Source organism: Lupinus angustifolius, chromosome LG20 (assembly GCF_001865875.1).
Source record: "Lupinus angustifolius cultivar Tanjil chromosome LG20, LupAngTanjil_v1.0, whole genome shotgun sequence".
Taxonomy (NCBI): Eukaryota; Viridiplantae; Streptophyta; class Magnoliopsida; order Fabales; family Fabaceae; genus Lupinus; species Lupinus angustifolius.
The window spans coordinates 6255774-6274595 of record NC_032028.1 but is presented as its reverse complement, the minus strand read 5'-3'; the positions used below and the strand labels follow the sequence as shown (position 1 = coordinate 6274595).

General features: G+C 30.4%; 1 protein-coding gene across 2 annotated transcripts; it reads right to left on the bottom strand.

Annotated features, from left to right (window-relative positions):
• LOC109335928 (basic leucine zipper and W2 domain-containing protein 2-like) lies at nucleotides 291-5299 on the bottom strand. Of its 2 annotated transcripts, none has more exons than XM_019572204.1 (8): nucleotides 5171-5299; nucleotides 5033-5059; nucleotides 4822-4927; nucleotides 4680-4748; nucleotides 2868-3361; nucleotides 1619-1880; nucleotides 872-1080; nucleotides 291-750 (listed from the first exon to the last, which is right to left on the bottom strand). In XM_019572204.1, exons 1-8 carry the CDS (start codon nucleotides 5173-5175, stop codon nucleotides 684-686), a joined length of 1239 nt encoding a protein of 412 aa, XP_019427749.1. In that variant the 5' UTR covers nucleotides 5176-5299; the 3' UTR covers nucleotides 291-683. The 2 variants fall into 2 exon arrangements, with proteins under 2 accessions (XP_019427749.1, XP_019427750.1); XM_019572205.1 differs by having other exon boundaries at nucleotides 5033-5056; nucleotides 5171-5273.

The window sequence follows — 18822 nt, the reverse complement described above, 5'->3', positions numbered from 1 at the left end:
GACATTTATGTTTTCCTTCATTTGTTGCAGGTGAGTCATATGATATTCTATTTTACTAACACTGATACATATAAATTAATTTCATATTTGGTTGGTACTTAGTAGTGGTACACACTGAACTTTTACAGCCCATGGTTGGAAGGAAAACCAATATATGTAGATGTACGGCAGTGCATACAATACAAGGATTTGGATTGAATTTGACACAATTTAAGTTAATTATTATACCAAGTGTATTCTTCATGTTGTAGATTTTTTTAACGGTCAACAAAATTAGCCAAATAATCAACTCGAATAAATTCAACGTCTAATGGCTGCATTAAAAAATGGAAGAACTTTAGGGTCAAAACAATAGTCACTAGCAGCAAGCAGAAAACATACAAGTTTAGTGAGATGTAAGGAAGAGTAACATTTGTGATACACACTCACATGCAAATAGTTCAATCATCTTGCTTTTGTGCACCTGCACTCTGATTTTCCTACCTCTCAGAATTGTGAGGTGATGTGCTTGGTGCATATATGTACCAAGCATTATTCATGCAGGGACTACCGAGGACATGGTGGAAAAAAGACGCAAAGTACGAGTCAGATAACAAACATAGGTAACTACCAGTCAGTCTCAGAAAGTGGATAGATAGGGTGAAGAGAAATCATGATATCTCAGCCCTGCACCTCCACCACACTTACTCCTCCTCTTCTGCCTCCTCCAGCCATTTGACGAGGGGTTCGAGTGCCTTCACAAAGTTTTGCCTGCAATATTTACAAACGAGCAACTTCATATGATAGTAGTGGTGGGGGAAAATGACACTGCAAAGCGGAGTTAATAAGATTTTTTTTCAAGAGTCTGTGAATGCCTGCTATTATTACATACCTGCCCTTGGTGTTTGTTCCTTTTTGGAACCAGTGAAGAATGGTATCTTCAGCGAGCACATCCTGGTCATAAAGAGACCTGATAATCTCAGGGAACAGCTTCATCAGTTTAGCATCCTCATAGCATTGCATCTGAACTTTGTACATCAGTTCAAGCTCAAGATTCCCATTGCTGCAGAATGTATTCAACAGCTCTGCCCAAGTTTTCACCTTGTTCATATACAGCACAGTCATCAACTTTAGCATAATGGAAATTGTATTACATAAAAGAAACTTGAGCTGTTTTCTTGATAAGCAGTTACGTGAAAAATTCAACCACTGATAGTTTACTTTGTATAAAAGCAATCATTAAAATGTGGTAAAGTGACTGTATTAAGCATATAAGACACATAATCATGACTCAGCTTATTACAGTGTTTGGCTAACTTAAGAATACACAATATCCATAAGCTCTGCACTTATCCATACATTCTGGTCCAATAATTGAAACTTCCCAAGCACATACAGAGAACATCAAGAGATTCTGAACATTTCAAAAAAGGTGAAAAACAATGAACTTGCTCCATTCATACATTCATCAAGAAATCTATGCTGGCTAGTATCTTCAAACATGAATTTCAATGCTGCCCACTTTGCATCATTTACAAGTTCGATAAAAAACTCCAGTACACATGTTCGAAGATAACAAAGGTGGCAAGTTTTCTAAGCAAATGCAAATAGGAATAGATGCAAAATATCATAAAAAAACCTGGCGCAGGGCTGAATTTGCATTCTGTTGCTGATTTTTCCCTGACCACTGAACAGCATCCATTAAAACATCCCACAAGACCCGCACAACCTCAATGTCAGGCAATTTAGAATCTCTAACTTGCTGCTTAACAGTTTCTATGACGTCAGCAATATCAGCCTCCTCTGCTATCTGTGTTGTTAAAGCAGACTTCATTTCCTTAAGTTTCACCTCGAACATTTTCTTCTCATTATACTCCACCAAGGTTGGTAAACCTTCATTGCTAAAAAGTTGACAATGAATATGCACATCTATAAGATCCAACTTGGTGAACAAAAAAATAGGAAAAATAAAACAATCAAATGCAATCTACTAAAATCCACCCAAAAATTGCAAAACAAATACCCTCTGGTAATAAAGAAATACGTAACTAAAACAACTTCAGATGTTCAATTCATTGTTGTCTGATTTCAGCCAAATGACAAAGCAGATTCAGATACAATAAAATATCATGCCCTAGATATCATAAAATTGTCAATCACAATTTAAGGTATGATTCTAGGCAGTAATTCAGGCCTAGTGCAGTCCATTCACTTCCAACTCCATGGCTGACAGCAAGAGAGTGTGTCCTATTCTAAGCTGAAATGTTTGAACAAATCCCCACTATAATAAATGACATTTGGATTACTACTTCACATAAGGTACTTCAAAAACTAAGAGATCGATAAAAAGAAAATAGTGGTCTGAATTATGTGTAAAACAAAAATAATCATGTCTGAAGTAATTAAACCATGAACAACAGTACAGTAACTTGCCAACCATTCTCTCCGACTTTCTCTCTAACATTGTATGGAGAGTATTTCCATAGCAGCAAGAATAAGCTAGATATCAAACATACAACCCATTGTTTAATTGCCTGACACTTCAAACCTTTTCCAATTCAAGACCTTGAAAAAGATATTCTTATGAGATTATTTCATGACCTATTAGTATAAAGTTATCTTTTAAGTTCATCCAACTATAACAAAGCCATGTTGATTGATTGCCTTTCTTAGAGAGAAAAGGAAGAACCAAGTACCAAATTCAATTTGGAGGAATAAGAATGCCTTTAAGTAACATAAACTGCCAAATATTACAATAAGATAGATCTTAAGAGGTATTACTGTATTAGTATTTAACACATGATTGGAAAATCAACCATGCTAAAGAGCAAGCATATCAAGAAATTCTCTATACAGATATGTCTATAAGACTAACGAGTAAGACTTACGTGAAATGCTCAGAGAAAAACTCATTTGATCTTTTTGCAGGAGGAAGAAAGTTCAAAAGATTATCTTCCACTTTCCCCCGTTTCAGAATTGAAATAAGATCATCAAGACTGTTGTCAATCAGATACTCCTTAAAGAACTCAGTCACAAATGACAGAACTAGTCCTTTGGCCACAAGATTACCTTTAAAAAGTGGCTGGAACACAGTCTCTGGCGGAAGACCAGATAACTTCTGGGAGAATGCAAGAGCAGTGAAGATTGCCAACTTTTTCCTCTCATTTTCCTCAAAAAGCTCCAGGGACTGTAGGAATCGTCGCATTACATTTTCGAGGCTCTTGATTAGAAATGGCCTTCGTCTTAAAATCTTTTGTATGTAGATTACATATGGCAAAATGACTTCACGCTTTGGCTCACACTCAATTACAGAGTAAGGATGGTGTTCCCCCTCATCAGGCTTGGTGGTTCCAGGTTGTGTACGACCTCCGATGAAAACAACCTACAGTAATGCAACAAGCATATATCATTGAAGCATTCACAGAGTAAGAGTTAGAGGGAAGGATATACGGATATAGGACTGTCGCACTGATTAGCAATTCAGACAAAAATCAGAAGACAGTAAAAGATTGAAAACATAGAGAACATTTGACTTAGATTACCTGATTGGCGCGAATAAATGAAATAAGGATATAATCTTTTCTTTTATTAAAAAGGACATAAATTGGGTGCTAAGTGTCCTCAAATTCTATACAAATTCTGCAACTATGTTGGCAAAAATATTTTTCATTTAAAAACACATCTGTGGTAATGGAAGAAGAAAAAAGTGTCCAGTGCCCACTATGCCAATGCAATCATGTCCAATGTCCAGCTGCTGGTCAGGGGCTTATTGTTTTCCTCCTCCCCGGATTTAATTGAAAGCATGTGCTGAATCTAATTAAGGTAATTTTTTACTCTCCGAGTAAGTGTTTTTTGCTTTTTAGATGCATCTCTCTTTGCCTAGAAATTGAAAAAACAGCCCAATGTGGCTGGTTCATCAGTAAGGCGGTATTTGGAATTTGGATATTGTCACAGGTGAACTAACTTGGCTCAGAAATTTGCTGTGACAGTTTGAAGTTTCTTTGGGGCCTTCTATGGTTCTTTGTGATTGTGACAATCAGGCTGCAATCCGCAATGCTTTTGTTGAAATTAAAGGGTTTAGATATGGAATGAGAAAAAATGAATGCTCAAAATATTAAATTATATTGATGATACTGTGAATAATGATGTGATGATATTGTGATACAAAAGACATAATATTATCCCCTAATTACAATAATACTGGACTTCTAATTAAATAAGGAAACAAAGCGCAAAAGATAAAATAAATTAATCTCAATCATAAGAGATCTACTAACATACTCTAAACAATTCTAAGATATAATCATCACAATGGAAGATATTATCTCAATATCTAAGTATCATTTAGACATAATCTATAATATAATTTAAGATATTCTAAGATACTTTCAAATATATTCTAATAACTTTCATCTCCACATTCCATGAAAGGGCAAAAAACATCACACAACAACATCAATTGCCCTTCTTCTGACAAACTAAGCATTTGGATTATCCTTTATTCAACAACATGTTATCCATCACAAGCACCACTAAGATTCATATATGCTGCCATTGAAGCACAAAAATAACGGCACCCTGAAATATGAATCTAATTCTCCTTCAAAAATCAATTATTTCCAAATAGCAAATCTAAATTCCATAGAAATTAAATTATTCAACACACAGTAACATATTTCCACAAAGTTTAGAAAACTTGCCTCAAAAAATGTGTCACCATATCTTGAGAAGTCAAGGTCTATAGACTCAACGCTCTTAGCAACAAGTTCCTATAAAAATAAATTACTTTTGAGTATGAAAGTAAATAGTGAATAATAAATGAATAGAACATTGAAAAATTACCAGATCGCCACTATTATCCAAATAAATCTGGACCACTGCATCAGAAAATGATGCAGGGTCCAGAGGAGCTGCAATATTTCTTTTGCGGGTCTTAATCCGCGTACCACTGAAAATTAAGATAAATAAATAAATAAAATATACAATAATAACGAAACCCTAAAAATAAATAGGTATTTCATAATTAGGGTTAAGTGAAAGAAATTAGGTTTACCCGAGAGTGGGTTTCTCCTTGGAGCTGCTGCAGAAAATAAAAAGAAATTGAAATTAAGTATAAACGAAATGAAAGAGATGAATAGAAAGGTGAAGAGTAAATAGTGAAATGGAAAACGAGAGAGAGAGAGAGAGAGACCTCATAAACTAAGATGAAAGAGATGAAGTTAGGTCGGTGAATCGGCGAATGGTGAAACTAGGGATGAGAGTTAGGATTTGCTTTTCTAAATCAACTTTACTTTCAATATCCCTGACGAATTAATATATATGATTTATTCTTCTCTCTCTCTCTCTCCTTCACCACGTGACTTTATCACAATTCACAACACAATCAAGAGTTTATAATCTTTTTATTTCTTTATTTTCTAACTCTAAGTTTTATCATTCTCGGCTTTACTCCCTCCCTACCTATGATTTTTTGACATCATTAACATTACTAATGTCACATATTTTACTATACTAATTCCTAATATAATTGGGAATAAAGACTCAAACCAAACCTTATAAACCAACATATTAGTCTAGTTTGTAAGGATTTGATCAATGTGATGACTAAAAAGTTAAATGTTCAATTCCTGAAAGTGACACTTGTTGAAATCAACAATCACGAACATTGAAATAGATTAATTATTTACCATAAGATGAAGAGTTATCCTTAATAGTACAAAAAACAAACCTTATAGAACCTATTTACTGCCAAGACTAGTAATCTTATATCCTCATATTAAAGCATCTTATTTATAAGAAAGTAACACTTATAAATCAATCATTAATAAACAAAATATAGATTCATTTCATAGTAAGATATATTGACATGTGGCCTCAAAAAAATTAAGAATCCATATTTTTAACAACAAAATAGGTTAAAGATGTAGTATAATATTTACCCATTAACATTGTAGAGGTTTATATAGAGTCAATGTATCATTCACCATTGTTTAAAATAAATTTAAGAGTAAATGATGATTTAAAATAAATAATATAATGACATTGTAAAAATATCTTATATTATGAGTATATACATTTTTCTTAAAGATAAATATATTGTCAATTTTATTTAAGTATAATATATTCATTTATTTGTATTAGATGTATTTAAAAAGAAAATAGATCAGTGACACACTACCAAAAAAATTTACATTGTCCTTCTAACATCAATGGGTAACATTTTTATTCAGTTGAATTTATTTCTTTAAATAAATGTCATGTTATAATTATTCGGTACAATTTATTTATTTGGTATCTTGTATGATTTTATTTATTAATGAAAAATGACCTTTATTTGAACAGTTGTTTTTTTGTTTTTAATTTTATTTTGATTGAATAAAATTAGGTGTTCATATGTAAAAGGAAAATGTTATATTATTTTACTAAATTATTTTACTAATCCACCTTGGTACATAACTTATTAATGATTAGTTTACAAAATATATGTGTTACTGATTATGAATAAGATGATTAGTATAGGATTTAGTATATGAATACAGCATTATTAATGTAAAAATGTCACATTGCTTTCATCTTGTTTCTATTTTCAAACATTTAGGACGATGAAACTATTTACATCTAATCTCTTCATACTCTTCTAGGTAAAAGTATAAATATTAATGTTAATGTAAAATATTTTAACAAAGGAAGCATAAGAAAATAAACTTCCATTTTTGCACATTCATAAATAAAAATATAAATAGAAAATATTTCCCCAAACTAAAGAAGATGAAAAAAATAGGAGGAAAAAAAGTTGGGTCAACATTAAAAATGAGGGAAAGGAAAAAAATATGTATGAGTCTCATATAAAAAATTATCTTCCATAGTCTGTGAAGAAAATGAAGAAATGAGAGTAACCAATCAAAAACTCCAGATATGTCATTCCATCATGAATGAATTGAAAAATCATAATCTAGGTAAAAATATATACAATGCAGTGATTTTTTTTTTGTTTATATTCATTTTATAGGAAATTAGTTAGTTTAATTTTATATTTGTTGCTTCTAAAATTACAAATAAATAGTAATTGTGTATTTTGAATAAAAATGGAGCGAAAATAAAAAATAAACATAACTATTTAGAACTTAAAATTACTGACAAAGTGGCAAATAATAAATAAATTAAAAGAACAAAACCTAAACATATAGAAGTGAGATTATTAGAAATATAAAAGTGATTGTCAAGGATGAGTTATACTTTATATATATACATTAGTGAGAAGAAGATATAAAATGTTAATGATTTTTATTGAATTTTATAAACAAATTTTATTATATTGAACTTAGTTTATACATTAATTAAAAATATTATTAAAAATAAATTATCTTGTGATGTAATTTGCAACATTATAGCATTTAAAAATTATTTAGTTAGGTACCGTCATTTAAAATAATTATTTAGTTATATAATGAGAGAACTTATATCATTTTAAATATGAAATATACTATGTATAAATGTGTATTTTATTTCTTCTCAATTTTCTTCATTTTCAATTATATCAAACAATAAATTTATCATTTTATTTTCTACTATTTTTATTTCGTTCAACTCTCTTTTCTTCTACTTTTTTTCTTCCAATTTCATTCTTTAACCAAATATAGCATTATTAGAGTTTTGGTGGTGGGAGGAATGTTCCCATCAAATATTGATCAAATTTCTTTTTCCTCTCCTTCATTGCACTGAACTATCGGTTACTCGTGGTGGAATGAATGTTAATGTTATACTACACCAGATATCGTAATAAACAACGATCATTCAACATCGCAATTTTGAACGACGTTGTTGAAAACGAGGCGGAAGAACATCAACAGTGCATAATAAAGCAGGCGCTGTCAATTTGTGTAACTTCAACATCGCATTTTTGACAATGTGCTGTTGAACATCAGTAGCATTAGCGCTGCCTTGAATGATTTATTTTTAAGAGCACATTTGATAAGAAGCGATGTTGTTGTGAATATATGCACCAACGCATATTTAAGGAAGCGATGTTGAAGATGGCTTGAATAATTTATTTTCCATCTAGAAGTCTTCTTTCTTTCAAGCTTTTTTTCAACTGGTAATTCCTCTTCCCATCTTATTCTTCCTTTTTCTTTTAATTATGATCGGTGGGGAATCTAACTCCGATGATTTATAGATCATACCTGGATTGGGTTTGGGGAATTGGACTAAGTGGGTGGCCATAACTTCTTGCAAGATTCTAATTCGGCTAGCATTGAGGGGGTGTAAGAGTTGTATTTAGTTTTTTTGGGTTGTCGGGGTGGATCATCTCGAGGGTGTTCGTGTGTTTTTGGACGTTTGGCTTCCCGTGAAGGGAGGAGTTGGTATTCTCTATGCTCTGTGGGTGGGCGGTTAGGATGAGTTTCTTCCAGATTGATGAATTGTTGAGCCTTAGATCGAAGTTATTCCATTGTGAGGTCTGAATATTTAGCCAATTCCTGCCTGAAGAGGTCATCCTGCAAGTCGGTCACTAAAATATGCACCTCCACCTCCGGGCTCAGGGTGCGAACCTTCATGGCCTCTGAGTTGAATCTGTTTAGGTAAGCTCAGAGGGGTTCATGGGACTTCTGCCATATACCGGACAGGGTGTAGGAAGAGCGAGGTTGCTCTCTACTTGTTGTGAAGCGGATGTTGAATCCGTTGGCGAGAGTAGCCCATTGGTCGACCCTGTTTGGTGCGAGCCAAGTAAACCATTGCAAGGCAGCGCGTTTCAGAGTGAGGGGAAATGCTCGGCACATGATGGGGTCGGTGGCCCCATGGAAAAGCATTGAGGCTTCAAAGGCATCTAAATGATCTTGTGGGTCACTTGTTCCATCGTACTGTTCGATGTTGCTGGGTAAGTAAGGTGTTTTGGGAGTGGCAAAGACATAATAGTTTATGTGAAAGGGTGTTCTGCTCGTGAGGAGCGGTGGTTGGGGGTTGAGTTATGTGAGTGATTTTCGTGTTTGGGGCTACTAGCCTAGAGGCTTCGATAGATTCAGCAACTAGCCGCAAGGGTCCATTATTGGGTTCTGGCTGATGTTGGTGAAGCTCGACTAGTAGTTGGGCCTATTGTTGGATAATTTGGCCTTGAGTTTGGATAATGTGGAGGAACTGTTGGGTAGTGGGTGCTTTCTAGGTGGTGTTTGGGGATGACTTTGGTTGGCCTGGTGAGATGGTTGCACTAGTGCTGGAGGTTCGATGGAAGGGGTGTCATGGTTCGGGTTGGGTGGTTCTGCATGGCTAGGTGGTTGAGCTTGATTACGGGTAGTCACCATGTTGTAGGTAAGTCACAGACGGCGCCAATGTTCTTTGCTATTAAGAGTGGATGATCGGGAGTTGAGGACATATGATCGGAAGCTGAAGATAGATGGCCGGAAGAGTGTAGGAGAGCAAGTGACTTGGTCGGATGATCGTCTGGACTCGCCAGGGAATGTACATGAAAAGGTTCTCCGACAATCAAGTCAGTAGAGTATTCTAGAAAGGGAAGGAGAGTAAATAGGATAGAAATTAGAGCAATAAGTGTAGCAATAAATGAAGGAATGAGAATTAATTATAATCTCTACGTGATCTCTTCTATTTATAGAGCTTAGGAAATGCTGAGATAACATCTGATCATTGGCCAACATCTAACGGGTACAAGGGACGTACTCTGGCCGTCCTTACTTGACCTGCAAATCTGTCCTTGTCGATTTGTCGGGGCAGGTAGAATGTGTAGGCGACGTGGCAGACAGCCTGTTATGTAACATTGGAGGCGAGTCAGAGGCGCATTAAATGGTGGATTAGAGGTGCATTAAATGGTGGGTTAGAGGTGTATTAAATGGTGGATCAGAGGTGTCAATGTTATGTCATGAGCATTTATGACTTCCTTTACTAGTGGGTCTACTTGAGGCGGACAACATGGATTATGCGGGATAATGAATGATATGCTCGGGTCGGATGGATAATTACACGCTTATGATCGGGATAAAACATGTACTATTTAGGATATTCTCTCACCTTTTTGGGTAAGGAACTAATCTCTTTCGGGGTTCATGGTTGTTCCTCCCAACAAGTGTCACTCCCAAGAATCGAACTATCGACCATAAGGATTCAATGGGGTCTTACACCATTAAACCAACGCTTTGTTGGTATAATCAATTATGATTAAGTGACTTACTTAATATCCTTAAATAAATTCAATTTCAAGAGTTAAATATCATTTGTGAGTGATTAATATTTATTAAGTGTTTAATGTATATACAATCATATATAAAGTTATTTACCGAGAGTTGGTTCAAATGATACATGTTTGATTACCCTTAAGTAAAGTCTCAGGTTCGAGTCTTGTAGATGGAAAAAATGTCTGTTGGGAGAGTTAGCCCCACGTACCTGTGGATGTTCCCGGCTTCGACATGATTGCCTCCAGTGTGAGGATACCTGTGAGAAACAAAAAAAATATATAAATTTATTTACTGTTCCAATATATTATTCATCCATATTATTTTTATTTAAGAATCAATCATTAGTAACTTATAAAGAATGATTAAATATTAATAATGTAGATTTTTTACATTATTAATGCTATACTATAAATATTTTGGTTTAGTCACCCACTTTGATTAGTGAACAAATTTGACAAACGTGTGTTATAGCTCATATTTTATAAGATTTTATTTTTATGCACATATTTTAATGTATCATTTCAATAATAAAATGTATCTACCAAATATGCAATTACTTATTTTAGATTTTTTTTAATAAAAGTTGTTTAATACCTGTTCTAGAGTAAGTTGTAAAAGTTTGGTTTTTTACTCAAAATATTACATCAATTCATTAAAAAAATAATGTTTTATATGCTATAATGTTTATTCAATTATCTTTGCCAAAAAGCATTATTTAATTCAATTATTTCTTAAGAATTTTAAATTCGTTCGCTATTGTGTTGTTTTTCCTAGATAATAAAGTATTTTTGCTTCTTATGGCAAAAGTTTAATCAAATAATTTTATCCTTTTCAATTTTAGTTAGTATTTTTATAAATATAAAGAAATAGAAAATGTATGTATTGACAGTGTAGAAATATATATATTATTATTGTGTTATTTTGTTATTCATGTTTAATCATCATTGACTCTTAGAAAAGTAAACAAATAGATAATGAATAATTTACTAAGTGTATATAAATCTTTAAAATGACAATACATAATAAATAACCAATACATTATTAAAATATGAGTAATTTACATTGAGGCCCCATGAGTTTAGTGAAATTACAAAAATCACATTTTTTTAACATACACAAATCACCTCTAGTTATATAGATACATTACTCACTACTTGTAAGAAAGATATATGTAATTTCTTAAACAAAAAATGGTGATGACTGTAATTAAGTTAAATAAAATATAGTATATTGTCAAGAGATATCCAAATAGTATAAGAGTCAAAGACTATTCATTATTATTTTGTTCGTTACGAACCACGTCAATAACTCTAAGAATGTCTTTAAATTACTTTTATACTATATTATAACTAATCAAATAATGAAGTGACACTAACCTTTCCAGTATTTAGATTTGTTTTCACAATATATCATATTTTATTTAACTTAATTACATTATCATCATTTTTTGGTTAAAAATGACACGTATCTCTCTTTGGGAGGTAGTCATTATAATGTTTGTATATAATTATAGATGATTTATATAAATTTAAAAAATAAAAGGATGATCTATATAATATTATTAAAACTCAGGGGTATAAATATAAATTACTCTTGAAATAATCAAATAAACATCCCGTCACATTACATTTTGTACATAATAATCAAACAATCATTAAATTCAATACACGATTCCAAAACATTAATGAAACAACAATTTTACCAACAGTAGTCAATCACCATGTTACCTGAATTAAATACATCACAATCATTAAATTAAAAATGTAATATTTATCGGTATAAATATTTATATATAGTTAGTATATTATTCACTACTCATTTGTATTATTTCTATTTAATAATCAATAATAATAAATATGAATGATGAAAGATTTAGTTACGGTGTAAAAATCTCTTATATCATCACTTGTTCATACATCTTTTTTCTTAAATTAATTTGTAAGCCTCTAAAAGATTGCATAATTAATCAATTAAATTGTTTTTTATTGGACCGGATATATTAAGTAAAGTTGACTTAATTAACCAAGTTGGGTTCCATATTCTTGACTTTTGAATTAAAGTTGATCATTCTTCCAAATATAAGTATTTTTATTTTAAGAAACATTTTGTTAAGAAGATAAAAAAATATGGAATAAAATGCTTGTCATTTGCATCTAGTAAATTGTTTGCTAAAAATAATTAATGAGGTGCCATATCTGGTGAATGATGGAAATGGAGTTTACTGAGATGTAATATATAATAATATTTTTTTTCGGTGAAGATAGAGGGTATAGAAGCCCGTAAACAGAACCAAAAAAAACGTGAAACCTTGTTATTTTTTACCTGATATAAATGGTTTCATTATTTTATAAGACTTTAAATTTAATATTTCAAAAAAATCGAATATTTAGTATGTAGTTTTACGTTTATCTTTAAAATAATATTGAGATTGGAAGACAGTCTTTATTTTAATAAATTAAAATTTATTACGTGTCAACTTTTTCAGAAACATATTACCATTATATAGTATATATTACATTAGTTAAGTTTCAAAAAATATATTATATTAGATCCTTTGCATGTATTTATATAACCTCGCGTTTTGCTAGACAATCATATCATGTATATCATGTATGTATTGTTTGAATAAATTTAATATTATAAATCAATAATTTCATAAATTAAATTTATATCAGATAAATTTTGGAAAATAAAATTTATAGTTTAATATGAGTGATAATGAAAAATCCAATCATATTCAAGATTTGAACTCATAATATTATTGTTATAAGGCAAATAATTTCATTGTTTTTACTAACAAAAGTAATATTATTAGATACTTAGTATAGATGCAAGAGTAATACGAGGAAGTGACATATATAATATAAAAATTGAATAAGAATTCTATTCACTAATGGAACGATAAGTACTTAATGTTACTTATGTTTTTAATGACAAAAATATTATTCCATTGTATATAAAAGGATAAAAATGTCTTATCATGTTATTATTTTCTTTATATTTTATAGTATTTACCTCTCCATTAATGGAGAGGAGCCTTACTCATAAAAATTAAAAGTAAATTCAAATCAAATTTATAAGGTATTTGTAGGTACTGTTACCTAATTAAAATAAGTCACGGTGTGCTTGCTCATTTTCTCATTAATCCATAATTAAAATATCACATTCAATGTTTCTACATTTTCATTGAGTTGAAGGTCTCATTATTTCTAACTAATAGAATGATAGTCCAAAGCTTTTGATATCTTATATGGATTGGTATACCCATGTGAATGATAAAATGACTTGCTGGTTTTAAAGGTAGAGCTGCACTGAAATCTAGCGAATTGTATATAAGTTGGCAACATACAAAATAAATGAATTTGCAAGAGGAAAATAGATATTGAGAAGATTGTAATTGTTCATTACAAAGTTTGCATAAAAGTCTTCCATAAAAGGTGCTTTTGATTCTCACAGGATGTTGGTATAGGCAAGTGGATATGCTTCGGCTAGTGTGCCTACCTAAAAAATGCTAGTTTTATTGTAGGGCCACACTCACGAATCAGGAGTATTATTTGATTGCATATTATTGGAGATCCTACCTAGGATTGCAATTAACTCATGTTCTCAATCAAATGATTGTCTTTTTCATATCAATGTCCACTCTCATCTACTGTTGTGTCAATAACCAGTTAACCACCCTCTAAAGATTAAAATCAATGGTAAGGAAGAAAACTTTATGCCCAAAAGCTTTCTATAAATAAAATTGAATAAAAAGTTTAGCACATCAAAGGGGTTTATTAACGGCAAGGATGAATTAGATTGGACTAAGTAAGACTTATCCCTTAATCGATCCTAAATGTTGGTCGAATCATTCTTTTGAACATGAATCTAATCTTAAGTCCAAAACTAACATGATCTCAAATGTCAAACGAGTCATCATTTGTACCTGAATCTAACCTTAAACTCGATTAAATATAATGCATAAATCTTTTAAATAAAAATCTTTTCAATATTATCTATTATTATGGATATTTAATTGACTAAATTACACTGACACTTTCAGAGTTTTAGTGAAATTACAGAAATCACCACTAACTTTTATACACTTACACAAACCACTTAATTTATATATTTTCACTATAGTGACCACTCATGCACGATAAATAAGTGTAATCTTTTAAGTATTTAATATGTATACACCGTAAGTGTAAGTGTTTTTACACTGTCAACAAATCATCCACCATTAATTTATTAACAATCATTGACTCTCAAACAAAAGTAATACAAATCAATGGTGGATGATCTTTACACTGTTAGTGCACAAATTTTAACTCATATTTGAAACAAAGAAATGTGATAAATGCAATTAATTTAAACAAAACATGTTGTATCGTGGAGACAAATTCAAATAATATTCAAGTCAATGTATTTTCATTATTTTTTGTTACAAAATGCATCAACAATTTCAAAAAGATATTGTTTAAATCACTCTTATACTATATCATAACAGACCAAAAATAATAAAGATGTATTGATTCGTATATTATTTGGATTTGTCTTAACGATATATCATATTTTATTTAACTTAATTATGTTAAACGCCCTTAATGCATATATAAATTATGGGTTTGGTAGGTGTAAAAAAAAAGATGGTTTGTGTAATTTCGCTAAAAATCAGAGAATTTACTTTATTTAATTTGACGTATAAATAATATATGTATATATATTGTAACAATGTATATATGTAAAAGTTATAGAATTATTGATATTTTGACAGAAATATGTCATTACTTTTTATATAATTGAATAAACATGTATACAAATATTATGAATGAGTGACCATTAGACCGAACTTGATCATACATATCTCTTACCTAACCCTAAATATTAAATGATTTTAATATTTGAATATGAGTTGCCTAGACCCCAGTACATGCTTTTGAAATTGAATTAATCTAAACCATTTGATCATATATCATTTTATCAAATAGTCATTAACAAAATGTGATAACTAGTTAACTACTGTCAGAAAGATTAAAAACAGATTGATTGTCGTTGTTTTAATATTTATAAAATATAATTCTTTTGTATTTATATTTTTCCTGACGTGGGGTGGATTGAGACCACGACCATTATTTATGCTATAATTTTTTTAAGGTGAAATATTGTTTATCGTATAATTGGACAATGAGAAATCAGGAAGATTTATATAGAAATTAAAATAATAAATAAAGATATACCAAAATATTAGTGAAAAGGGTGAGCTGCCAATAGTAATAAATATATAAAATGAGTAGTTACACAATGCAATTTTATATATTTATTCCTGTCTTATTTTAGTCGTACTAAGAACTTGCATTTCCAAGTCAAATAATAGAGAAATGTTATCTTTCTAAAATTAATTATATCATTACTTATAATAAATTTTATATATTACAATTTTAGATTTCTAATATATATCTATGTAATTTATATTAATGATATATTAATACAGAATATTAAATTTATTGGATTCAAAAATAGAATTGTCTTTATAAATGCTAATAATAATAATAGTAACAATACTATTTTATTTCCAAAAATAAAAATATTACTAATGCCACAAACACTTATAGACATTTCATATATTTTAAGTAATGACTTTTTCACATTCTTTATCTATACACCTATATTTTTCACTTTATAATCATTGATTTTTTTTCTTTGAAAGCGAAAATAGATTAGTATGTCCTTAAAAATAGGTAAGTAATCAATGATCATATAATAAATTTTTTGTTGTACCAATAATTTGGTATGTATAAAAACTTGACAACATTATATTTTTAAAAAAAGGTGAGTTTGAACTTTGAAACCCTCATTTATTTTGTCAACAAGGATGCAGAAAACTATTCTATAAAGTTACTTCATTTTGTGCATAGGAGGTAGTTTATCATGTTATCTTATAAAATATTTTTTATTCATGAATCAATTAGTTTGTCAATTTTTAATTTTCTATTCCTTGCTTTTAAAGTTTGACTTATTTTCCTCTTATATTTATTCCACTTTTTTTATCTAGAAAGATTTTATTAAGAGAGGAAATAATTACAAGAAGAAAGAAGCGGAAAAAATAAAAAACTAAAAGTCATTACAACATAGGATCAAGACAACCAGTCCGAAAAAGAGATCTGATCTTTGTCTCTCTTTCCATTGATCCAAATTCAAGAAGTAACCCTAGCAGCCTCAGAAAAATTCTCAAGAGAGGGTTACACTGAATTAAATATAAAGTCATACATAGAACTCCAGTATATTTATTCCACTTTTACCAATTAATTATATAGTAAATGCCACACAAAAATTCTTCATACGTAGTAACACTTTAATCTTAACACCAACCCCTCCAGCTACTCCATATGTGTATGGAATATAATAAGCAACCAGCATTTTCCTTTTATTCTTACTCCTCTTTAGAACTTCACTAGTGATGATAAAGTAATTAGTGCTATTGTTTGTGTTCTTATTTAAACAAAGGTAAGAGTGGGTTCATTTTCATTCTGTCTTCATTGAAACATTCTTTCTCTAAAAAACTAATCTAGAGCAAAAAATTTGCATGTTTAATTTCTTCTGTAGAACATCATGTATCAACATAACAACAACAATGGTAGAGTAAGAGGCTTTCTGGTTTCTCTACTATGATCAATACTAGCTCTATGCATCGTCCACATATCAATCTCATGTCTCCTAATTCTCTGGTATATATATATATATGTCTTCTTATTTGTTTTATCTCTTCATCATGCAAATTTATAATTTATTTATGATACTATGTACTACTAAGTCAGCTTTGAAATGTACTTTCCAATGGTGGATCCATTCATTTGTACTCATAGGTTAATTTGTATATCAAATTTGTACAGTTTTTTACAAGAATAAAGATGGCATATCATCACAGTTTCACACTTAAAAATTGTTCAATTTTGACGTACGATTAACATGAAGTGAATCTGTTTTTGCATAATAAAAACCAAAGCTTATCACTAGCATGTGATTGATATGAATAACATGAAAGTTAGTGTGATTTCAGTATTAAAGGCAAAGCTTACAACTTGAAACATTTATACACCATGCTAATTATTATGCCAATAATTAATTTAATAAAAAGAATGCCAAACAAGCATCTATCTATGACCTTGAAGTTATTAACTCAGCGTGTTACCAATTTTTTTTTCAAAATTATTATTGAGTAAGTGGATTCAAATTTAATTAGCTTCTTAAAATACATAATGTTTGACAAAAACATACCCACATCATTTTATCCACCCCACGTTATGAAAATAAAAAATGATATTTGTTATTTTATTTATTTATATATAATATGAATTATTAGACTTAACTCGATCTAAAAAAAATTAGTTAATAAAATAAGAATCATCTAAACCTTATAAGTATTGACTTAGACATATTCTCATCTAATACACTCTTCACGCTAAGGACATATGAAGCGTTAAGTTTGTAGGACTAAACATTTACGGGTGACCTATGAGGAGGGTTAAACTCCAATGCCATATTAGAATGACTAGATCTTACTCGAAGGCAAAAGCGAACTCATAGTGTGAGGATTATTTAAACCTTATAAGCATGGAATTAACCATATTCTCATCCAATATTATGTGGCTTATCTTAACAAGAACTAATTCGTGTGTAATTATTTTGTTGTGTTTGAATGCAATAGGTCTTTGCCAATTATTGGGCAAATGATACAAGAAATACAACCTCTGCAATTCCTAATGCTACTTATTATGGAATGATGGCAATGTCTAGATTTAATGGTGAAGCAAGTAACAACTTTCCATACATGAGATATAATCACAGTGTGGAATGGAGAAAAGATAGTGGAAAATGGATTGCCATTTTGACCAAACATCCTCATCCAATGTCTCCAACAGTTACTCATCATCATGCAAATGCATTTGCTATTAAACATGGTGCTCCAGAAAAAGGGATATTGCTGAGGCTGAAAATAATGGATATGAGTCCAGAAAAAGGTTTTTTTTAGATTTATTTACTCTTTAATCTATTAACTAAATAAGAAAATTATATTCTTACCTTTTCAACCTATACACGTGTAAGCTTAGAAAAAAAAATTTCCCGCTCAAACTCTCTACACATTTCTGCGAAATCACTCACTCATCCATAAACGTCACTTGTCATTATTATTATAATAATAAAGAAAAATTGTAAAAATCAATCAAGAAATTTAAATAATAGCTGTCAATCATTATTCTGCAACTCTCTTACTCATCACATTAAATAAAATCACTCACTCATCTCATAAACGCCACTTGTCATTATTATTATTATAATAATAAGAAAAAATGTAAAAATCAGCCAAGAAATTTAAATGATAGCTGTCAATCATTATTTCACCCACTACTTTTTGTTCATTAATTTATCACATTTGTTTGGTTCCGTGTGAAATGCAGTACTATTCATATTTTGAATGATTTTTTAGTTTGAAAGTAATATACTTTATCGGTTAGAAAGAAACTTTTTGATATTCGTTAGAAAGAAACTTTTTATTTCATGGAGCTTTAGGACTATTATTCATATTTAGTTAGAAATAAAATCTTCATTTCCTGGGGCTTTGGGTTGCATTATCACTCATACACGTATTGTCATATTTACCACTCTAACACAATGACTTCTA